The sequence below is a fragment of the Acanthaster planci genome, linkage group LG02, assembly GCF_054643075.1.
Source record: "Acanthaster planci isolate LZ-2023a linkage group LG02, COTS_SCS, whole genome shotgun sequence".
Lineage (NCBI taxonomy): Eukaryota > Metazoa > Echinodermata > Asteroidea > Valvatida > Acanthasteridae > Acanthaster > Acanthaster planci.
Window position 1 is genome coordinate 25967656 of NC_141778.1, and position 23018 is coordinate 25990673.

A 23018-nucleotide genomic window follows, 5' to 3' on the forward strand; every position below is an offset into this window, starting at 1 on the left:
AAAAGACTACATGTATTTCTTTTCTTCGTTTTTCCCCCAATTAATTTTGTTCCAAGTCAGAAATAAGGTCAGAGGTAAAAAAAAAAAATCACAACACAAAACATTTCAACTCAAATCTCATATTTATTTGTAGGAAAGCAAAAACACATCTGTACAGATATTTTATTCAACTCGGAAATGCAGTGACAAGGTATCTTACAGAAAAAGGCACTAAGATCTAGAACGTTACAGAATCCATACGTGTAGCACAAACAGAAAATAAAGGCCAGAAAAAGAAATCTCGGTGACAAAGTCTACACGAATTGATACTGGATACAATCAGTTATCTATTCAAAGTGCAGTCATCGGACATGCCCCTGTAAGCCAACCGAGAGCAAACTATGGAATGGTGGCAGCAATTGCATACTTTCTGGGGTCCGCTAAACAGCGGTCGCCTGGCAACCGGTCTCGTCGACGCTCGACCGATTGGAGTCACTTTAGCCCACTTCACGAGGATGGTCTAGTTCAACACAACAGATACAGCTGACAGGCTTAATTGCTGAGCAAACACTAGCCAGCCATTCGGGTCAAACCATGCCATTGTATTGAGATTAATTCTTCCTGGAAATTTTTGCGCTCATAATATATTTCGTGCCACAAGACAAGGGGGGGGAGTTTTACAGTGAAATTTGGCAGAATTTATTGCAGTGATGCCTTGGAGACCAGTGTTCATGATAGATCAGTCAGGTGTGGGGTGTTGACTGCACTATTTCCTGTGAGGTTGTGGCACATGCTTGGATATATTGCATAGAAAAGAATCCATACCAAGCAATCATGTGAATAAATACCGCTGGATTGTACCTTGACACCTAAATTTTTTTGGTTTTCAATTCATATGAATGGAAAACAGTCGTACATAGAACATCAGGAAACGGTTGCCTGTACAACTATCAAACAGAAGTTAACATTTCATAAAAATTCCACAAAACGGCTAAAATTCACAGCCATTACTACAAACAAACCTGATTCCCTCCCTTCTGCATCACATACCAATGAGTTCTGTGGAGAGCAAACATGGAACGATTTCTGTTTACAAACAAATGAGAAACTTGACACAGATCTATACATTTCAATGGCTTCTGTACATCGCAAATTGAGATAAACCACACGTCACTGTTTGGGTATAAAAGCCCGGCAGGGTGGCAAGCTGGGGGGTATCATATCTCTGTTTGGTCTTTAACACAATACTAGTGGCATTGTAGCAAATTTCTGTATGTCCTCTTATCCATTACTTCGCAGACTCGAAGCAACTTCAGTACCCAATGGATGAACTGAACGACGGGTTTCCTTGTGAAGTGAGCCCCCGTGTGACAAACAGCAAGAGTCTGGCTTGCTGCCTAAGCCCACACGGTAGCAAATCAGGCCACAGAGTGCGCTGCTACAGTAAAGGAGTACTTGATTCTGCACGAGTAAACTGTTACCGAGACCATCCATGTATTTGAATATTAAAAGGCACCTAAAAGTAAATAACTGACACATTTTCTTGTGCACTCATTACAAATGAGAACCAGAAATATACGTTTACAACATATCATCGGTTCTATACCATTCACAGATGTTTATGCAATTCCAATATTTTTTTCCCTGTAAAATTCCACTCCAGGCTCTCTCTGCACACACTTTCCTTTCCAGATGATATTCACATTTTGATTCTACAAAACTGCTAGAGCAATGTTGTTAAGTCGACAAAAATCTCTCCTTTTCATGGACTTCACAAATGTACTGAACAATTCCCATTTTAATCCCTTAAGGATAACACATACATTTTTGTATACTTAGGTGACCAGTCTACACTTTCCGTTGGGACCTGATGAATTCTGGAGGACTCGGGAGTGTCAGGTTTAAGAAGAAAAATCCTTAAATTATATAAGTGCTGTAAGGTGAAATTTTCACCCCATGAGGGATGGACTCACTTGTCACAATGCACTTGACTTGGTACAACAACAATGATAACAGGTGCACTGAGAACCCAATTTTATGAGAGTCCAAACTTCGCTCAACACCAGTTTCCACGTGAAACAGGTGTGGACTTACAACACCACAGCAAAATCTTCTGCTACAGTTTGAAATTGTTCAACTCCAGCAAATTTTGGCTGCAAGTTTTTTTTTTTTTTTGAAAAGTCAACACTTCTTCACATAAACTGTGAGTACCAATCCTCTCTAACTTTTTCCCAAAAGTAACTTTTCAAAGAACTTAACTCCAGACCTAGAAACTTTCTTGTTCTCATAAACTAGAGGAACATTGCACACTGGAAAAAAATGTAATCCATACATTCATCTAAGAAACAAAAATTAATCTTCTGTAAACTGAAAATTAAGAGGAGAAACAAAACCTTTGGTTAAATCCCCAACACAACAATGTTTAATTTTATTCTGGAAGTTCTATAAAGCTCAACATAACTATAAAACACTCGTGGAAATCAAACGCATCAATCAACTATCAATTACACAAAATATGAGAGGTTTGGATTATACAGCAGACAATGACTAGCAGGAATAATTTATTCCAACCTCACATTAGATCCACATGAACACTAGTCTTGGCCCAAGACGTCAGTGATCCATAGTTGTTTTATTTCTGCTAAGGAGTGCCCTCCCACAACTAGTTAGTGTGAGCTGGTGCACAGTCTAATTATGAGTCGTTGGGGGCGCACTATGCACGGTGTCCGCTATCAAGCACTAACGTCTTGAAAACAAGACCACATGAACACTTGTTTCTGGTTGGCAAATTTCTGTACATTTCTACATGTACATCTCTGGTCATTTCTACTCCAAGCAGTTAAATTTTTTTTTTCAGCTCAAGCAAGATACAAATGACATTTACTCCAGAACACCGGGAACCATTAAAGTTTGCACAATGGTCAGTCATCACAAATCAGCTGCCCAAATTTATACAGTCAACTCTCGTTATAAAGAACACCGTTATGACAAAATAATGTTACAAAGAACAGATTTCAAGAATCCCAATTTCTTGGTTTCGTATGTTTTTTCTTTGTTTTTCCACTCCTTTTATCACCAAGTCCTGGTTATTACAAGGTAATATGTCTGGTCCCTGCAGCTTTGGTATGAGAGTCGACAGTACTAATTAGCCAGTTCTCAATACTGAGGGTGAGACAAGAACAAAAAAGAAACTTTACATCTAAACATGGATGTAAATCAATTTAATTTACGTTCTACTGCCCAAAGCATAGTCCAACGAGTCGGTATACCAATGTACACGTGTTCTCTCTGCATCATTCACAAATACACATGTACAATTGCTTCATTTTATAGTTTTCAGTGCAACATTTCAACTTAATCTATTTTATTGTGAAAGCCCTCTGTTAATATATGGAACGTGTCCTATAAGCATACATGTCAGATTGTGTAAAAAATGCAGCAACTGCTTTGCAATAGCAAACAGAGTGTTCACGACTTCACATCTGAAGGAATAACTAAAAGAAATACGGCAGTCAAGTTTCTTGAGCATATCAAACATTTTTCCCCCTTTTCAACATGCAAAGTGACATACAAAATGTTTTGAATACAATATAAAAGACAATTTTATAGTCTTATAATCACTTCCGCAGACAAACACAGGACAAATGACAATAGTCTTTTTTTCTTTACAATTTTACAACAGCAACTTCAATTAGATTTCCTTGTCTGAATGGACGGGATCTAATCATATCAGATTTTTCCTGCAAAGACTTCCACATTACATAGCACTGGATTGATCTGTACAGTTTTCCACTACATACACACAGGCTTGGAATAAGGCTTCACACCATATACAGACTGTACTCAAAAAGCAATTTTTTTTAATAAGTATTTTTGGTTAGAATTTTTATCAGCTTTTATCTTTTTTTTTTCTTTGCTGTAATTTACAAATTCTACTTTTTCATACATGCTCACACCGCTGAGGCACCAATTTTTTACATTTGGTTAACAGGTGGTTAACTGACAGAAGTCAGAAACCAACGTCACACAAACGGTGTAGAAAAAAGGAATGTGAAACATTTTTCCCCTCCAAATGCATAGGAATAGTTTACAGCAATACATTTCTCTTCAAAGAATGGACTGTATTATTAACAAACAGAACACACAGGGAATTCAAATAACTCCTCAAACATTTCATAGACCATCAAACTGTAACTGCTTTGGTACAGGCACATACATTTTTTTTGGCCAGTATTTTGTTAAACACTGTATCATAAACAAACTAAATTACAAAATTCTCAATACAACTGCTCTTGAATGTAGGTCGAAGAGGAAAATTATTTACAACCTGACGCAGAGGTCCAATCGCGCCATGTTTCCCAAGCTTTTGAACTCTCAAGCAGCAAAACCAGCTTTGCTCTGGTTTTACACTGCGGCACAGTGCTTCAAAACCGTACCAAGCTTTCACTTACAGCTCACAACTCACAAACGTGACAGCGTGATGGGAAACACGACGCCATTGAAATGCAACAATAACTCCCTGGGCTCCATTACTAGGGGCCTTCAGCAAACACCTCCAAAATCCACTACGCTGCAGGAATCCAAGTGAAGTGGCACGCTCTTTGCACGTGACGCTTCAAGGAGCAACAGCCCCGTGTAGAGTTAAAAATGAAGGGGCTCTAGCTTACCTAATTCTTACAAAACAACTCCCAGCGAATTTGAATGGATTTGGAATGCTTACAATCCGTAATCTCTCAACACACCACCATTAATGCTGTCAATGTCCCTGACACTGTCTTGTGCTTCGTACCTCATATTTATCAGCAATGTGACACAATTATCACACTGCTGAAAACTGCAACCATGCAGCCCTTTATTAAGAATAAAACTGTCTCCTCTCGTTCTTAAACCTAAATTCTACAAGTGCTAAAATATATTCCCGAGGGCGTGACTGGGATCAACCTGCCTACAATCCTGGAAGATCTTTGGAACCAAGTAGAGAATTTCAAAGGGTCCGGGCAATTTATAACTGATGCTGGAGTGTTTGACACAAACGGGTTTCAACCTTGAAGCAACTCTCCAAAGACTACGTACCATTCTCTTGGACGTCTGCGACGGCGTCTGGTTGGACAGCGTCCAGTCTGGTAGCCTCCTCCGTTGTTGCGTCGCCGCCCCCACTTGTCAAGACGGGAGCGCCGTTGGCCGTGGGCGGTTCCTTCAAGGCTGTGGGGTCGCCAGCCAGGGCCGCCTCCCCTGAGACGATGGTGTCAATGATGCTCTGTAGGACTGCCGAGGGGGCTTGTTCCTCCGACGCTTTGCTGTTAATATCAACCTACAAGAAGACAGAGTGGATGATGTCTGTGTGTCCTTCTGACTTTTTGTGGAATAAGATTTAAGGGGCTAACTTCCCAGAGCTGGTAAGCACACCAACACCCGAGTAATCAAACCTCTAAAAATGCAGAATTTAGACTCACAAATCCTGAAATCTGGAAAAACTGGCAAAATCACATCCCTGGTAAGTTTTAGTGGGGATCTGATTGCATGACGACCCGCGTACATGTTGACAGCATAACAAAAACCTAAAATCCTGCAATTTGCTTCCCTGGAGGAGTAGCAGGCCATCATAAGCATTTTAAAAATTAGCTTCATCTCATTGCACCTCGCCATTTCTCTCACCTCGGCCAGGCTGGTCATCTTGGGCGGCAGGTCATCAATGGTGACCTCCTCGTCGTCGGCCTCCATGCTCCCATTGGGCAGGCCAGAGGCATCCGGGGGTTGGGCCTGGGGTTCCCTTTCTGGCCCGGTCGTGGCTGAGTCGTCTTCAGCATTGCCTTCTGCCTTTGGTGTGGCCATGTGGGTGGAGTCTGGCTCTGCACTTGGTTCTGAACTCTGTCATGGTGACAAGGAAGCAGGTAGCATTAGCAACCAAGGCTCTATTAACCCTAGTTCTCGAGGCGACAGAGAAGTTCCGTGAGCAAAGGGTTAGGGTTAGTGTGCTTGATAGATCATGCAGCTCTCTATCTGCTTGCTATGCATCCATGTAAAAATTGCTTTTTATAAATCACGCAAACCTGAGTTGGAAAAGGATAAATCTTTACACTTGCTGAATGTGTACTTGCAATAAATCTGCATTTAAAACCTAACTGAGCTGCACACCCCCATTGGTAACAGTGTTGAATTGCTGCGTGTATGCATGAAACATTTGAAACAAAACATGGCGACGTGTTTTGTGTAACAATCTGCGTGCAAAACTTCCACTACCAGGAGCATTTCTCAAATCCACCTCGGTGCAGGAAACTGCCAAGTTGTGCTTCCAAGTCACTTCAAAGTCATACAAAGCCTCACAGAGGATCATGAAGGATCTTGGAGGGTCAGTGATAATGAGGTGCACATCTTGGAGGGTTCTCCCCCAAACCTGCTGCTGTACTCGACCCATCCTCGGATCTTAGTCCTTGTTCCCCACAACTGACTGACCTCTTCGGTCATTACAGAAGGAACAAAAGGCGACCCACCTGGTTGTTTTCCTGAGCAGTTGCAGCCCCTATGCTCGTAATGGTCTCGTCCTCTCTAGCACTGAGCTCATCATATTCGTCGTCATCCTCGCCACTGCCAAGACTGAAAAAAAGGAGGGGAAATTTGGATTTAAATCCACTGGTTGATGAAAACATTTCATCCATCGTGTAATGGGCTGGGACAGGCCGTACCAGGCATGATGATCTCCAAGACACACTCAAAGTTTCAGGGTTTCATCAAAGTTCCAGGGTTTAACCAACAGAGCCAGGATATACTTACTACGTGACAGCGTTTGTCTCGCTCATTGACAACTCAATCTTAACTTGGTCTTTACTTAAAGCACTCTCACTGTCTCTGTGGTACAAACAACAAATTTGGATTTGTTCGTGAAATTGGAACACAATTTGCACATTCAGCTAAAATGAAATTTATTATCAATGAGTTTCTGGCATCACAAAGTTCAAATGGTATTTAAGTTTATCTGGTCTGTTGTAATCTAGCAAAGGTAAAATCTACCTGGTACCGCCGCAATTGCTTTTTTTCTGTATTTTCAATACCTATTTAGTGCAGATTCGTACGGAAACTTACTCGTCTCGGTCGCTTGCCTCCAACTTGCGAGCCAAGTCATCATCTCTGGTCTGCAAATGAAAGATAATAAATGAAGCTGGATCAGGTAAACTTGTCAGAAAGGGAAGGTTTTATATTTACCAACTAGGAAAATCAAGCTTAATTTGATCAGTTTGATCAACGCTGATGTGAAACAGTGTAACTTGAAGGCTGGGACTCCATGTAGAGAACTGACGATAATGCTGTGTTGCCCACCTCCACGTGACAGCAAGAGACAGCTTGGGTGCTACTGATTTTTAACTCATTGTGCACAAAACCAACCAAGCCCTTTATGTGAGAAGACACGCGAGTGTGGAAGTCCTATGGAAATAAAACTAAATTGGACTTCAACCATTTGCTGTTTAACTGGGTATGACCTCATGTAAAAAAAGAGTTTTGAAAAGTTTTAGAAAGTCAAGCAAGGTCTTAGTTTGAAGAATTTTTGATTTCATCAACACTAAGGGTTTAGCTAAGCTTGATGTCAACAGAATGAAGGAGAGACTGACCTTTCCCAGTTCTTCTGCCTCCCTGGATGTGGCCATGTCCATAGCTGTCTCCAGGGCCACTTCATCGAAGGCGGGCTTCTGGGCAGGCTTGGGGGAAGCTGCTGCCTTGGTGCCAGCAGAGGGCTCCTGAGCTTCCTCAGAGGAGCTTGCGTCAGACTCCGCCTCTGAGCTGCTACCTATGGATGAAAAACGAGTCAAGGAATCAACGCTGACCAGCTAGGTCACGGGGGAACTCGCTTGACAACATACGACATCGCCTTGCGTTAGAAAATCCCAGGACAAGTTCAATCGAGGTACTCGTGCAAATCAGCTGCTGATTTGTGACTTATGGTTAAATGAAATAGTGATACCTTTCCCCAAACCAAACACCAAACAATATTGCACAGTACAGCATCGTATGCAAGTATTACAATGCCATACCAGATCTTCACAGCACTGGCTTCATGGTGCACAATGCACTGTTACCAATAACTATTTATATCCAATGCTTTCACCCACCACACGAACCAGCTCCCAGTTGGTTGATTTTAATAACAAAGTCTGTTGACAACCAGAGTGCATTCAATGCCATGCAACACACGGCTAACCACTGCCCTTGCTACAAATTGCTCTTTCCGGCCACTGCATGCCAGGGGGACCTGTCCGTAGGCTCCGTCAGCCGAGGGTTGGAAACTCAGTGCCAAGTGTCAACAGATAATACAATCACTTGACATGTGGTTGTGCTTTCTGCAAACATGCACATCACTCAGTGGGCTATTCTAAATGGATATCACTGATTGGTTTAAAAAAAAAAAATCCCTGTGTCACATTCAAAGCTGGAGCCCAAAGGACGGAATTGAAGCCCTTACCTTCGTCGTCAGAACCCTCTTCCTCGGCGGCTGTGCCCGCTTCGGTCCCTGTCTCAGTCCCTGTTACTCCGTCATCTTCTTCCCTTTCCTCTTCTTCCTCGTCGTCTTCGTCGTCCTCCTCGTCGAGGGCCACCGCCTCCTGCTTCAGCTTGCTGCCCGCCGAGTCCAGGTCCTGCATCAGCCGGAAGAAGGCCAGCTCGTTGAAGAGGATCTCCGAGATGTCCACCAGCAGGTCCTCACCACACTCCCGCATCCTGAAGATTGATTGAAAAAGCAAGGCTTTATTTTCAACTGACGTTAGGTAGCACCAACGAAACTGACCACAGCAGGATTGAGCCTACAACTTCTGAGACATAGGACTGGTTCTCAAGTTACCTGGACCTTGAAGGATTCCAATTTAGGAATGGACAGCAGTCTGAAGAGTGCTGAACACTCAGTGAACAGTGGTATTGTAGTCACAGGTTTCCACCCGTACCAGCACGTTGTTGCTTCATGCTTAATTTGAGGTATTATTCTTTACTTGGAGCATCTTTGTCAGGACTGCCAATTTCTAGAATATAATTTGATTTTAACCCTAGCAGTGTCTTGTTCAAATCATTGTCAATTTATAGTTGAAAATTACATTCCCTTGGCATCAATTTTGACGTTTGTACACAAGACAAAAGGGGTACAAGCATTACTTATCAAAAATCATTAAATCATACAACTTTAATCTAAGCATCTGCTTTCAGCAAAGTACAAAGTCACGTGGCATCCTATCAACTGGGCTCAACGGTATATATATAAAGGTCACAGTCTCTTTTAAAACGATGTGTGACCATGACTTCACACAAACACCAAGAAAATTCAGGCCAATCTACTGCCTGAGAATTCATCCCACAACGCAGAAACCAAACTCGACAACCATCCACTAAAACTGTCAGCCAAACCTCGGCTGACCAACTCCAATACAACATACAGTGAAAGGACTCACTTCCTCCCTGAGAATTTGGCCAGCGAGTCCTGCAGGATGGAGCCCAGCTGCCGGTTGAAGAAGCGCACAAACTCCCGGCTGTCGTCCCGCTGCTTGGACAGGGTCAGCACCAGGCGGCGGATATAAGCCAGCAGCTGAGGTGAGCAGACGTCGTCCATGTGCTCCTTGAGGTACGGGATGACCTCCTGCATGATGTTCTTGATCTGCAGGTCCAGCTGCCGCGTGTCGATCCGGGGGTACTGAAAATGAAATACCGCAGACCAAGACACACATGGGCATTTAGAAAGTGCCATCGGCTTCCTGTATTCCGAGGGGGATTTCCGGAGGGATTCGGCAAGGCTCTTGGCACAAATGCGACAAGACTACCAGGGTCTAATTTAGGAACACAGAGAAATTGACGTAACACCAAGCAGACGGGGTTTAAATAATAACAGATAATGTGACTTCCAGGATTTTAATAGTTGACAAGGCACAAGTTCTGTCCCAAATGCCAATGCTTTATTTATGTGAATAGTGCATGTAATTAGGCAAGAGATTGGTGAGACAAAAAGTACTTGTACTGCCAATTTCACTCTGCCATTATCAGCTTTTGAGGAAGCGCATACCAAGGTCAAATGACAATACACTCTCACTGTTTACATGTCAAAAGCACAAAAACCAATGCCTCACAAAATGCAAACATAGAAAATCTAAATGTGGGGGAAGAAGTTCTTTAAAAATGTGAAAAAAATTCCCAGCAATTACTCTCTTGGGACTGGCAAATGAAGTACGCTTTGCTGGAAGACAAAAAAATAAAACTATACAAAAAAACGAAACCAGTGCAAAGATGCAATCTACTCCTTACTACATCAAGAGTTCCAGTGAAACCAAAATATTCTCTGTGATGGGAACCAAAGAAACCAAGAGCACACAACTTTTAGTGAACTGATCAGGCCCAACTACTCACAGGCAGGTCAGAGAAAGAGCTCTCGCTGCCCATGTCCTGGGCCGAGCTGTTGCTGGTCACCTCGCTGTTGCTGACAGCAGCCTTGTCCATGGAGGCTGAAGCGTCAGAAGAGATGGCAGCAGAGGCCTCGGCTTCTGCCTTGAGACGCTCATACTCCCGCATCCTCTGTTGCAAAAATATTTAGAGCACAAAAAGAAGCCGCTTCAGTACAGCAGTTGGAAGAAAGGTGATACCCTTTGTTCTCAAAGTGTCGTTTTTGACCACACAGCTCAGCATGCTAATGCCCTCCACTTTGAGTACACAAAGAGATACAAAGCAACGACTCCACATCAAGTGAGTCGGAGGAAGCACCAGATGATGGCTGGTGCACTCATTTGCTTATGAGTGAATTTCCTTCACTATCTTGGCATTACTTAGGATAGAGGAGTTCATTCTTGTAATACCATGGTAAGGCAGGTCCATGCAACAACTCTGTTCCAAGTTCCAGAAATCAAGTAATGTCAGTGCTTTTTGGTAATCAGATCTGAGATTATTGCCTAAAGACAACAGCGGTGACATAAACTGTTTAGTAAGTCTAAGTGTGACTCAGAGAGAAACACTCACAAATAGCCATCACTCGAGGCTTTAACTGGAAACCGAATATCCCGCTCAACAAACGTTTTCTATGAGAAGTGGATTCCTTGGCACAGCGGCTGCACTGAATTGGCCCTGGATCTGAAAAATTGATGGGGTAAATCGACATATGCTGGTTTCCTACCTGCAACGCCTTGTCCAAGTGGATGACGGTATCACCCAGCTCATCGTTGGCAAAGCCAAAGTCCTGGCTGAAGGAAGGCGGCGTGGACAATGAGCTGGCCGAGCCCACGCTCTCCACATAGTCAAACTCTTCGGCGTCCAGCGATCCTTTGGAATGCTGGGCCGTCATCTTCTTGCCTGCCTTCTTGGGGTTGGTGCGGTAGATCTGGGCCTGGGAACACAGAGAGTGAACCAAGGCATTTTTATTAGACTCACAGATGAAGAGGAAATGGTTTGTACAATGAAATGCAGAGTTGCACTCAAGGTGTTGTGGGTCAATAACACCAGTTTTTCATTGATTTCATCTTCAGCTTCACACTGTCATCTCATGAATTCCCTCCCAGGTAAAGTGCAGCTCCATTTGCTGTAACACCAAAATCAAACAGCCAAATGCAATGTGCTAGTCATGAGTCCTGTCATTTGACTTTGACTGCATTAAAGTATGAAAATTATTCTCGAGCAACAGATGAACCAAAATGGGAGACTTCACCAAGTCAAGTCTTAAGCTTAGAAAAATGATGTTCCTCTGGCGCTGTCTAACACAGTCCACTTAAATTGAGTGGACTACCAAACGCAAGGTAAAACTTGACAACCTTAAAGGACTTGTGCAGTCAATCAGATTGCAGGTAACTGACAAGACGACGACTGCACTCGACACTTTTGGAAAACAAAAAGAGAGAATGCTTGCGGCAGTAATGATTAACTTTCTCTGCCAGCGAGAAGTTTCTGCTTGGGATGACAAGACGCAATCTCCGAGGAGATCTGACCTTGATCTCGTCTTCCTCGGACGTGATCATGCTCTCACTGGGGGTGTGCTCGGAGGCCGTGGTGGACATCTGCCAGAGTGTGCGGGGATCTTGCCGCTGCTGCAGCTGGGTGGACTGTCAATTCACAATCACAACCACAGTTCACAGTTACAACCAAAATACAAAATCTCAAGAGGACAACAGTAATAATAGACGGAAATACTGAAGCTAAGAAGCATCTACCTCGAAGAGGCCACATGGTGGGGTTTCCTGCATATACTTTCCTGCAGTTGATTTCCTCCATGATTTATTATTTACATACTGTACCAAGCAGTTCTCCCTGCCTCACAAAAATCAAAGAACACTGCAACGTATCAAACGAATGCAGAGCACTATTCCTGCAATCAAAGCCCTTCAAAGCGTCCACTCATGTGTGCAGGGGGCATACACCCGGTGGATAATGAAATTACCATTACATATCATTACCCTTTAACCACGGTTGGCAACAATTAGCTAGAAAGCTGGTTATTACAGTAAGCTACAATCAATCCTAATACTCTGGATAATATTCTAACAAACCTCTAATCCTCCGAAATCCGCATTACGTAGGAAGTGAATGGCACATTCTTTGCTCTTTGACTTCCAAATGGCACCAAATCTCATTGAAAGAACAAATGAGAACTCTTGATGTCCTAAATCCTGCAAAATCCTCCAAAACTACCCGATGGATTTTGGAGGATCTAAGCGGCAAAAAGAATAAAAATTGAGGCATTGTGAACTCACCGCACTGCCTACTGCTGGACCCTTGGGGACATGGACCGAGTCCTCAGTCAGGAACTTCGAGACCAGGTCCTGAAGGGAATAAATCGCCCTCTGGCGCAGGTAGTCGGAGTTGAGCAACTGCAGCTCCCGGAACAGCTCGATCAGGAAGTGGGGGCGGGACTCATTCTGGGAGATGAGGGTGGCCACCTCTGAGTAGATGGATTCGCGCAGGGCCTCAAAGAGGGAGAACTCGCTGCCGGCATCTGACTCCCTGAACAGTCACAAGAAATAAATGTCAATGAAGTGTTTAGGCAATTTACAAAAAGTCGCCCTGGGTCTTGATTGACAAACTTGCAAGTAACTTAAAATGCAATGCAACGGCACAATGCTGGGAATCTGAAAGACTCCTTGCACAAATTGTATGAAGGCAAAGCAAATTTACTTTTCAGATGAAACCTTGATAATGTTTTCCACTCCAGCCAAGAAACCAACATCAGAAGGTTCCTGACCAGCAGACTCCTCACATTTGAATGATGTATACGTATTCCACTTGTTATAAGAAGGGACCAAATCAACCTATCAAGCTAGTAACGGATCACACAGAATGGAAAAGCATGGAAAAGCTCTCAACTCCTAGGACATTGGAGGTAACTCCCGCAAATAAACAGGGGCAGACACGACTGGTGAGGAAGGGTTCTCCTTCCTGGCAGATATTACAAGAGATGGACTCACATCTCGCTGGTGGACAGGAGGGAGCGCTGGGTGTCGGGCAGCCTGGTCTGTCGCTCCACGTCCCCAGGCATGCTGGACATGGACATGGTGCTGCTGGCCATGCTGGCCACGTCCAGGAAGGCCGTGCCACTCAGGGAGCTGCTCAGGCCAGGCCGGGGCCCACGCCGGGTGTCCGAACTGGGCCTGCCTGCCCCGGCCGAGACCTTGGGCTTGGCTCCGCTGGCCTGTAAGTCTGTTGGGTTGCCAAAAAAAAGTTCTCAGAGCTGTCATTCAAGAGTGGACCATCAGATCTTTTTCAGGGTTAATGCAGGGATCTTGTCCATGAACAAAAACCGACAATCCATAAACCTGTTTATCAAAAAATGCAGATCACAACTATAAAAACTGTTCTGTGAAATGTGTTCCAAAAAAATGGAAACAATAACAAAAGAAAAATGGTAGCATCGTCAAAGTCTACTGCATTTTGTCAGGTTCATGAGTAAGATTTCCAATGCTAAACATCTTGTGCTTGTCACCTGCCAATTATTTAACCCATTACCTACATACCTACACTCGACTGCCTTTTGTTGGTCAAATTCGGTGGGCAAATTAAAAAGTACTAGAAATAACTCACTTGATTTCTTGCTGGTTGGATTAGTACTGCCCTGCTGAGCCATCTGCCTTCGCTTCTCACTGCAATTGAGAAGGGCGAGTGAAAATAACGAGAAGACAAAAGGATTTACTACTAAGTATATATTACTGCAAAAAACAGTGCAACCTTCCAAAGGTCCCCATGAGGAGAAGTGTCAAGTAAGACACCAAGGTGCTTGAGCGTCATCTGCCTCTCACCCACAGTATACCAAGGTCAAGCAAACTGTCTCGTGCAGCGCCAAATTCCTCCAACTGGAAATCACTACTGTAACGTATTAATGACTTTTACACAGCTGTGATTCTGACTAGGAAATGTGGCTTTTAAGTTTGTAAAATGTTTGCTGTAACAACTGGTATGACAGAAGACATCCACTTTTATTTGAGCAAAGGTACATTAACTGGTCCTGTAGCATGTCCAGTCTAGCCTCTAAAGGAGCACAGTAAAATTGGGTTTGGGAATTCCTGAAATTGTCACCAAAATCTTGACCGATTGAAAGTGAGGCCGCCAGTTGATACTGTACTCACGATCTTTCCAGAAGACTCTGTATGTCCAGGGGAGGCACGAACGGCTGAGCCTGCCTGGTGGCTTGGTCACCGGCGCTGGGCTCCGGGGCACGCTCCGTGTACACGTACGACAACCGGCTGTAGTCGGCGCCGGGGTTGGCATCGCGGCTCATGTCAAACTGGTCCACGCTGCCCTGAGCAGTGTTGGGCGGCACGTGGTAGTCCCGCTGAAGGGCGTCCTGCTCCTGCCGGTGGCGGGCGTAGGCATCGTAGTCGCGCTGTCGCCGGCGGGAGGCAGAATCGAGTGATGGCTGGCCGTAGGGGGAGGTGTAGTCCAGGGGGTCGGAAGGAAGGAAACCTACAGGAGACAGAAATGTGGCAACAGACATGCAATTAGGAAATATCTGACAAAACTGCGCACAGCAGTTTTAAAATTTAAAAAGGCACAAACGTGAATAAAATAGTGAAGATATCAGCCAATGTCAGGAAACGTTGCCTGCCTCACAATTCCTGTTTATCATACCATGGCTGTTAATGAAGTTTCTAACGAGCAGATCCACCTCAAATCTGCAGAGGAAACCAGCTGAGTTTTCCAACTGTAACAGACTGCTGTAAGCCACCAACATAAAAGAACTGGCCAGGGCCTTACCTCCAGGTTGGTAGAGTCCTGCACCATACGGGGAAGTGCTGGCGAACGGGGTGAAGGTACTTGTTTCATAACCAGTCAGGCCGTTCATCCTGTTGTTGTTAATGTTGGCATCCCCGGTTCCCTCAAAACCAAGCGGCCTGCTGCCAGGATTGGTTCCTTCAGCCGTCTAACAACCGAATGGATTTAAACATGTTGTTTGTCAGACAGGTTGAAAATAGATCCCTGTAAAAACATTGGTACTGACCCCATTACTGTTTCTCATTGTAAAAAAAAAATTGGGATTTAAAAAATGCTGTGGGGAATATTGCTGCAGTACATTTTGCACATGCCATGTCTTGAGGAGACTTTTCGGTGACATCTCGCGGTCACTGTGAAATCTGTGAAATTCCCATGCCCATTTTTCCAAGACAGGTCAGCCAAAAAAGGCATCCATTTTCCACTGTGGTCCTCAATGCACACAAGCTGACACACGTGTGAGTCAATGATCTTCAAATGTCTGTAACATCAATACCCAGCCACCCGACCACGGCAAGCTCGGTGGTTGAGTGTGGTTAAGACATCTGCACTGGTCTGCAGTGGAGGTCGTGGGTTCGAGTCCCATCTGAGTAAGCTTGTGAATTTCTTCCAAGGCTCTCAGACAAGCACTCAGTCTACAGTGTTTATGAATATACGTCAGTGTAAGGGCAAAACCTGTAATTACAAACCAAAAATTAACATCTCCCTGACACAAAGTACATGTACAGCTTGATATCAATACCCTATGTCAAATCGAATTCAAACTGAACACGCCATTACATGCACGCCACGTTTCCGAAAAAGACCTGGCATGTGAAAGCTGCCCTCCAACCCCCTGGCTGTGCCCAACTCATTAAGGATTAACAAATAGGTATTCGAAGTTCATGCTACATTCGTTCATTCCCTGTATGCATACATGAAGAGTTGCAGGCTAACACACTGTTCAATCTTTTTATCACTCCGAACCAGGAAAATACCCAAGACTGACAGCAAGGCTTTTAACATGTTTAACAGCCACTTCCCATGAAATTTTCTAGACACCTTCCTCAATCCTGAAAAAGTTCCACCGTGCAGGAAATCAAGGAATGGCTCTGCGGCATAGAACTTTTGGACACCTCTATCCAAAGAAACAGCAGCTTGGTTGCGGTCCCCAAACGGTTTTAAATTTCTTTAGGACGTGGCACTATTCCAGGTCAACGTGCATTACGCTGTATTCCTAAAGGCGGCTCCGGAGTCCTGAAAACCAAACCGACAAGACGCCCACCTGTAAGCGCTGCAGTTCCTGCTGCTGCTGGTACAGCTGGTTGTAGGCGTAGTTCATGTTCAGCTGCAGCTGCTGGTGCTGCAGCCGCATGTTGTAGTCATTCATCAGGTTGGCCAGGCGGGGATCGCTGTTGGTAGGGGTCGGGGTGGCGGAGCCGAAGGTAGGGGTGTGGGCCGACAAGGGCATCCCTCCAAAACCGCCTGGGGGAATCAGGGGGTGTTACCAGAAAAGGGGGTAAGTGATAAAAACCCTGGTATGGAAAGAGCCAGAAATGAGGGAAAACGCAAGCTGTGTAAGACTCTGACCTCACACTACTTACCCCAAGTACTTTCATAAAAACTCTCACTACTGAAAGTAAGCGAACGTAAACCAAGGAGTGTCATTGTTACAAATCGTCATCAGTAACTTGAGGCTTAAATAAGACTGGGCACCTGCGACGTACTTGCAAAGACTGCTGAGGTAACTGTGAGTTCTTATTTAGTACTCGACTACAACACAGCTTGATCCTGGCAGGTCGTGGCCCTCGCCGCAACCCCCCCTCCCTCCCCGCTGTCCCACTCACCCGACATGGAGCTCTGCAGCATGTTGTTCATGCACTGCTGGTCGCGCAGCATGGACTGGCACAGGCCGATACTGTTCTGCAGCTGCTGCTGGAGCTGCTGGATCTGCCAGTGGTAGAAGCCGCGGTCCGGGGAGGTGTCCAGGAGACTGGCGCCGAGGGCCGACGACCTGCTGCCGTCTTCAGCCATCAGCTCCTCAGCAGCGCGCAGGTTCTGAGAGTTTCGAGAAAAAAACTGGTTTCAACAACAGCGACGGATGCTCTGGAACTGCACGTTACATCACTACTGGTCAGTGAATATACTGGACTAGTTATCATGGATTCAGGTCCTGCACGTCCAAGCCCAACAGGCTAGCAAACTTTTTCTCGTAATGTCTCAGACAGCATGGGGACAATGGCATTAATTAAATTCTATCAGTGATGGGACCACAAGATCAGTATCTCCCTAATCCTGGCGGCGAAACAAGAAATGAAATCTGGAAAGCTGGAACTCATTTGGCTTTGAATCTTTCTCCAAACGTAGCTTGAAGCACAAATTCTCAAATTTGCCCGCTCCCTCCCAAAAAACAAAGCCAACAAACAACAAACTTGCATCTATGCACTTTATATATCTGCCCAAACAAACATATCTTGTAAGAGTAAAAAGTCCAAAAAGCTGACAGGGTGCTATTTCCACAGATGTGGCTAACACTGACAGATGACAGAGTATCACAGAAACACCACCTACATGATCGTCATTACTCTCAGCAAAGACACTACATGAGAACACCAAGAAACACACTGCCAGGTTTCAGTGTATACTATCTGGCATTCATCAAATAAAATAATGATCTAAGAAATGCACGCATGATTACAGATGAGTAAAGGGTGAAAAAATTTATGACTGCCTTCACTGCGACCACTTCTTCTACGTGTTGATAATTTTTACAGAATACTGAATTTCACAGCAACAATGGTTTTGGTTAAGCAGTAACACTCAAATTATCCATTATCTTAAGGCTCAAAACTACCGTCCAAACAGAAATGCGTTGGACAGATGAAGTACAAACACATGGAGACGACCACAGGGTTTATCGAGCAATCTAGAGAGGCCCATCCACCAACCTGTTGGCGCTTGGCCGCTGCCAAGCTGGCCCTCAGCCTGGGGTCTGACACCCACTTGGGGTAGCGGATGCCATGGAGTGCCTCCAGCTCCGCCTGGTCGCTGTTCCCAATCGTCTGGCCGGGGAAGGAGTTGGGTCTCGGCAATGGCCGGTGGTAGGCATTATCAATGGTATAGGTGCTGGACGTACCTGCAAGACTCTGCTCCTTAAGGAAAAACAAAACATTTTGCCGTATAAAGCAAGGCCAATGGCTAAAATACACTATGCGGGAAAAAAAGGGACAAACTATAAATAAAACAAGGAATTTGACAATTTCAGCACTTCACAATTTAGACAGCATGCTGCAGGACATGCTCTTCCTGATCTACCCCCGGCACATCATGGACACTCAATATATTTTGCCATAATGCAGGTACATTTGCTTGAGGTAAGGGAACGTTTCATAATTACAGAAGGCGGTATTTACTGCGGTACCGCTGTATTTTTGCGGTGCCAGCATTAAGCCCTTTCGGGTAACTAGTGCGGTGCCGCTAAAAAAAAACAGCGGTACCGCAGTAAATACCGCCTTCAACAATTATGAAAAGCTCCCCAACAAGGTTCACAAGTTTTCGTACTTTCTTGACCATGACGGTGGAGGGTTAATTTTCCCTGTGGATGATACTTCTTTACTAGTGAGTTCTCTCAAAGCCATGAATCATGAAATGACTCAACTAACATCAGCAAAATATTTCACAATATTAATAATACCACCACAGCATCTCACAGTATCAGTAATTCAAAGGCATATATGATCATAATCCCTGCACACTGACACATGTATGAATATTGATGTTTCACTGGCAGCCAATCACAACACAATGACCGGATGGTCCCAGGATGCTGTTTACACACAAGGCCTGTGCTTTGAGCCGCACAGATACCTGTCACTTTATGCACGTAAATGTACATTACATGTGAATGTACCAACAGACATCAGTCGAGCGCATTATGAAGCTCAAGTATTGTCCGTGTTCGGTGTCTGTTCGAGGACGTGCAAAGTTTGGCCTGGCCATCGCATTGGTAGAAAAAGACAAAATGGAAATATCTAGGCAAATCCGGCCTGTCAACGGCAAAAAAGTGGAAAATGAAATTCGGCATACTCAACAAAGACGCTGAGGTTTCACACCCCTGAAATATCCGGGTGGGTCAGCAACAGTAATTCTTATTTCTTTTTCAATAAAAAGATTTAGGGTCCGCACGATTTGCTAGGCTGGTGTGGGTAACCGGAAGCAAAGCTATTATTTTGTTTGGCCTAAACAAATAACATCACTGAACCGTAGACGAACCTGACTAAATTTCAGGGTCTAAATGACTTTTACTTACACCTTTCTCTTTTCGTTAATTACCAACTCTGAGATCACGGAAACTACTGCGCCAGGAGAGAGGGGATTTTGGCAGACTTACCCGTTCTTCCTCCTCCTCTACCTGTTGGATGCCGTCGCTAGGATACGCATCATCTTCATCATCTTCACTCTGCTGGGTGGAGCCTCCCCAGGATGCAGCAGCTGTCACATCAGCGCTGCGCATGCTCACTCTGTGAGGCCAATGAAGGAATCGTCCTTACTTTTTATACTACGAGTTTCAAATATGAGACGTGATGCAATTTGGTTTAAAAATTCTCATGCATTCTAACACTTATGCACCTTAACCCCCCAAATATTTTGTCTCCTTGTTTACAAATGATTTACAAGAAAAGGACAAAAATGCTTCAGACTGTATGAAGTAACCCCCACTAAAAATACGCAATCACGAAAACCATTTTACCACAAATTTTCTAGGCCCTATTCCATGAATGACAAAAACCTGATACAAATAATTTGAGGTGCAAATTACATTTCACGACTGAAAAGATTATCTTTTTGAAACCTGGACGAGACTGATATTGGAGCTTACCGGAAGAGGTCATTATCATTGCTGTCCCCTTGGGCTGAACCGCTGTCGGAATTCATGTCACCCTAAAACACAGATTGATGGAAAATCTAATTTTTCCAGGAGATAGTGCACATAGCCAGATCTTTTTCTGGTGTTTCGTCATTAACCACTTGCTGCCGGGTGGTTTGAAAAATGCAGTGCACACAAACGGGACATTTTCAAGATTTTCAAAATTCTTCAAAAATTCATCATTTCAATGAATGGACGTTTACACCCACACGAATGACTGTCTGGCGGTCACTCTATTCTGACAGACAAAATTTATTTGGCGTCCGAGTTTTTCAGCCACGCATGCAGCCTTGTAAAAATAGACCAGATTGTGCAGTGTTTTGTAACTTTTCTTTTGTTCACGAACCTGGCTCAGTGTGCTGCTGACCTCTTTTCAATAGGGGCCAGATTAGCATGCAGCAGTAGAGTGTAACTCATCGCTGCGGTGGTGGAGCGCTTTTGTCCCTGGTGGTAATCCGCTCGCGCTAAATCCCCAAAACCGTGATATACTGTTTCAAAACAAGGCTGGATTACTTCCACTATTGAGAGTGAAAAATGTTGGTAATACCCAGCAGCTCAGTCTTTTGTTATAAGGCCCAGTTCCCTTTGTCCAATTTCGGAGACCCTGGCCACGCGTATAAAGCATACATGTCCGGTACCAGAAACCCCGGCGGCAAGTAGTTAATAAGGGTGGGAATTTAAGTTTAATTTGAAAAACGTTAAGAAAACTTTCCCATACCATTGAAACATTTAGCCAACTCTCTCCAGTGGCCGCCACCTTCCTCGGTGTTTTTATATATGCATAAGTATATAGTTCATACACTGTAAATAGTTGACGGAAAGTTCTGGCAATGAATTCATGGTATTCCTTTGATATGACCAAGCAGTAAAGTGTTCCGAAAATCAGATTAAATTTTACAAGCATTGTTTACAATAAAAAGAACGCCAGATTGCGTCAGTCAAAATGTCAAACCTCTAACAGGAGCGGTTCCGTTTAAAAGTTTGCTGAAATCTTTGACCGGATTTACTCCTTTTTTGTTTAAACGTTTAAAAGTGTTAAGTATCCGACCTTTAGTCAATAGCAATTGTGGATGACTTTTCTGATTATAGTTCTCAGCTTTTGTATGTCACACATACAAATATTTCCCCATATTACTTGACAAACTTTTCTTTCCTTCCGAACAGCTTTGAATTCAAACATCGCTGTGGTCTTGCAGATTTTCACTAGGCCTTTGGAGCCCTAAATACACCCCAACCAGAACAGCCACCACCACGGGAAGCCGGTAATGAGACTTCAGAAGCGACGCTCACCGTGTTGTTGCGCTTGACTCGGTCCATCAGGGCAGCCAGCTCCTGCTGCTTGAGCTTGAGCTCCGTCTGCAGTCGACGGTGCCTCAGCTTCTCCGCGATCAGCGTCTGGTGGCTCGGTGAGGAATCGTCTGAGCACAAGTAATAAATCCATCGGAAATTCAGTTTACAGTACCCCATGTATGGCATCAAAATCAAACTAACTGTTACAAGTCAAGTAGCACTTTTGAAATGGAATTAAGCTTTGGGGGCACACCTGCTGTATTTTTGTGTAATAAAGCAATGCCAATCTTTGAGTGGTGCAATTTTGGCATTTTGTTTTTCTTTTTCCCATCCTAACGCAAACTTCTTCTGGAAATTTGATTACAGAACCCACTGCTACTTCACATTAAAATCCAATAGACAACCCCAGCAAGCTAAGTGGTCAGACTAACAGCAGTAGTGAACAGAGAGAGGGTGGTAGGTTTGAGCTCCACCCAACTTGGTTAATCAGTTTTGCTCTTACAATCTCTAAGAAAACACAGAGCATAAAACTTACTCAATAATGATGGTAAAGGACAAAACCCACTTATGTGAGCCTAAAATTCTTGGGCCAGAATTTTTTCCCAGGTCAGTTTTAAAGGGCTTTTAAGTGGCTGCAAGCGCATTAGGGCATTACCAGCACAACGGGAATAGACATCACAGACAACCGCTCACAGTTACAAGTTTTAAAAATGCACTCCATTTCCAGTCCAACCTTTCGCATCTCGGCAGAACACAGAGGCAACCAGCAGAAATCCAAGCTGAAAATCTGCTTACCTTCCACGCTAGTCTCAGCCTGCTGTCTCAGTGATGCTAGTACAGAGGGATTCTGCCTCGTGGTGTTTGTTGACTTCAAAGCCTGAGAGAGTGGAACAATTGTGCAATCAATTTCACAACAACGTGAAAGTCAGCATTCATAGTTTCCTTGAAAGATGAAAGTATCATGACAATACACGACGAGGACACAGTGTCACACGTAGTTGAGCCTAACTTCTGAACTATTAACCTTTCACAAAAACTAGTGGTTTGGCAGCAATAAAAAACTCAGCTAGTCCAGCATTGATCTCTCGGAATAGTAGGAAAGGTTGAGACGTTAAGTTTGAGTCCCCCAAGGCTCTTTTTCTTGTTAAAAGCACGGCACCCACAAGCCGAGACCCACCCACCTGTTGAGATCCGGGCAGCTGCCTGTTCAGGTCCCTGAGCTGCTGCTGGACGGCCAGGAGTCGATGCCGTTCCTCCTGCAGTTTGTCCAGCTCCCGTCGCTGCTGCTGCATCTTGGCCTCAAAGTACGCCTCCCTAGTGGGGGGAGTGGCACACAAATTAAAAAAATTACATCCAAATCACATCTGTCCAGCTTCTCCCTGAACCTTTTCTGTACAAATACACACACCTCCATAATACATGGAAATATGGATATGTCCTTTTTCAGGTTTAAAATTTATTTCAAAATGAGCCCTTTCCCTGTCATTTTCAATGCCAATGTTATTTTCAAACACCCAATGCTGTGGTTCTCTTTGGGCTATCATACTACAGCTTGGAGATTTTTCTGCGGTACTTATGAATTTCAATTACAGTTCACTGTAACAGTTTGTTCATGAAATGTATGCCATGGCTACCCCGT

General features: G+C 44.2%; 1 protein-coding gene across 5 annotated transcripts in view; it reads right to left on the bottom strand.

Annotated features, from left to right (window-relative positions):
* Positions 1–103: 103 nt before the first annotated feature.
* LOC110975882 (pericentriolar material 1 protein-like) overlaps positions 104–23018 on the bottom strand; it is a 37894-nt gene continuing 14979 nt past the window's right edge. For 3 of the 5 annotated variants that reach the window (XM_022228737.2, XM_022228741.2, XM_022228736.2), the window contains 24 exons: positions 22561–22693; positions 22175–22256; positions 21380–21507; positions 20042–20103; positions 19553–19682; positions 18111–18314; positions 17010–17220; positions 16448–16647; positions 15169–15334; positions 14541–14877; positions 13999–14057; positions 13386–13617; positions 12675–12924; positions 11913–12026; positions 11108–11317; positions 10351–10515; positions 9405–9643; positions 8432–8685; positions 7584–7759; positions 7060–7109; positions 6751–6825; positions 6471–6573; positions 5635–5847; positions 104–5290 (listed from right to left, as the gene is read on the bottom strand). In XM_022228737.2, coding sequence (XP_022084429.2) covers positions 5045–5290; positions 5635–5847; positions 6471–6573; positions 6751–6825; positions 7060–7109; positions 7584–7759; positions 8432–8685; positions 9405–9643; positions 10351–10515; positions 11108–11317; positions 11913–12026; positions 12675–12924; positions 13386–13617; positions 13999–14057; positions 14541–14877; positions 15169–15334; positions 16448–16647; positions 17010–17220; positions 18111–18314; positions 19553–19682; positions 20042–20103; positions 21380–21507; positions 22175–22256; positions 22561–22693 — 4039 coding nt within the window. In that variant the 3' untranslated portion in view covers positions 104–5044. The remainder of the gene's footprint in view (positions 5291–5634; positions 5848–6470; positions 6574–6750; positions 6826–7059; positions 7110–7583; positions 7760–8431; positions 8686–9404; positions 9644–10350; positions 10516–11107; positions 11318–11912; positions 12027–12674; positions 12925–13385; positions 13618–13998; positions 14058–14540; positions 14878–15168; positions 15335–16447; positions 16648–17009; positions 17221–18110; positions 18315–19552; positions 19683–20041; positions 20104–21379; positions 21508–22174; positions 22257–22560; positions 22694–23018) is intronic. The other 2 variants (XM_022228738.2, XM_087129850.1) reach the window with 2 other exon arrangements.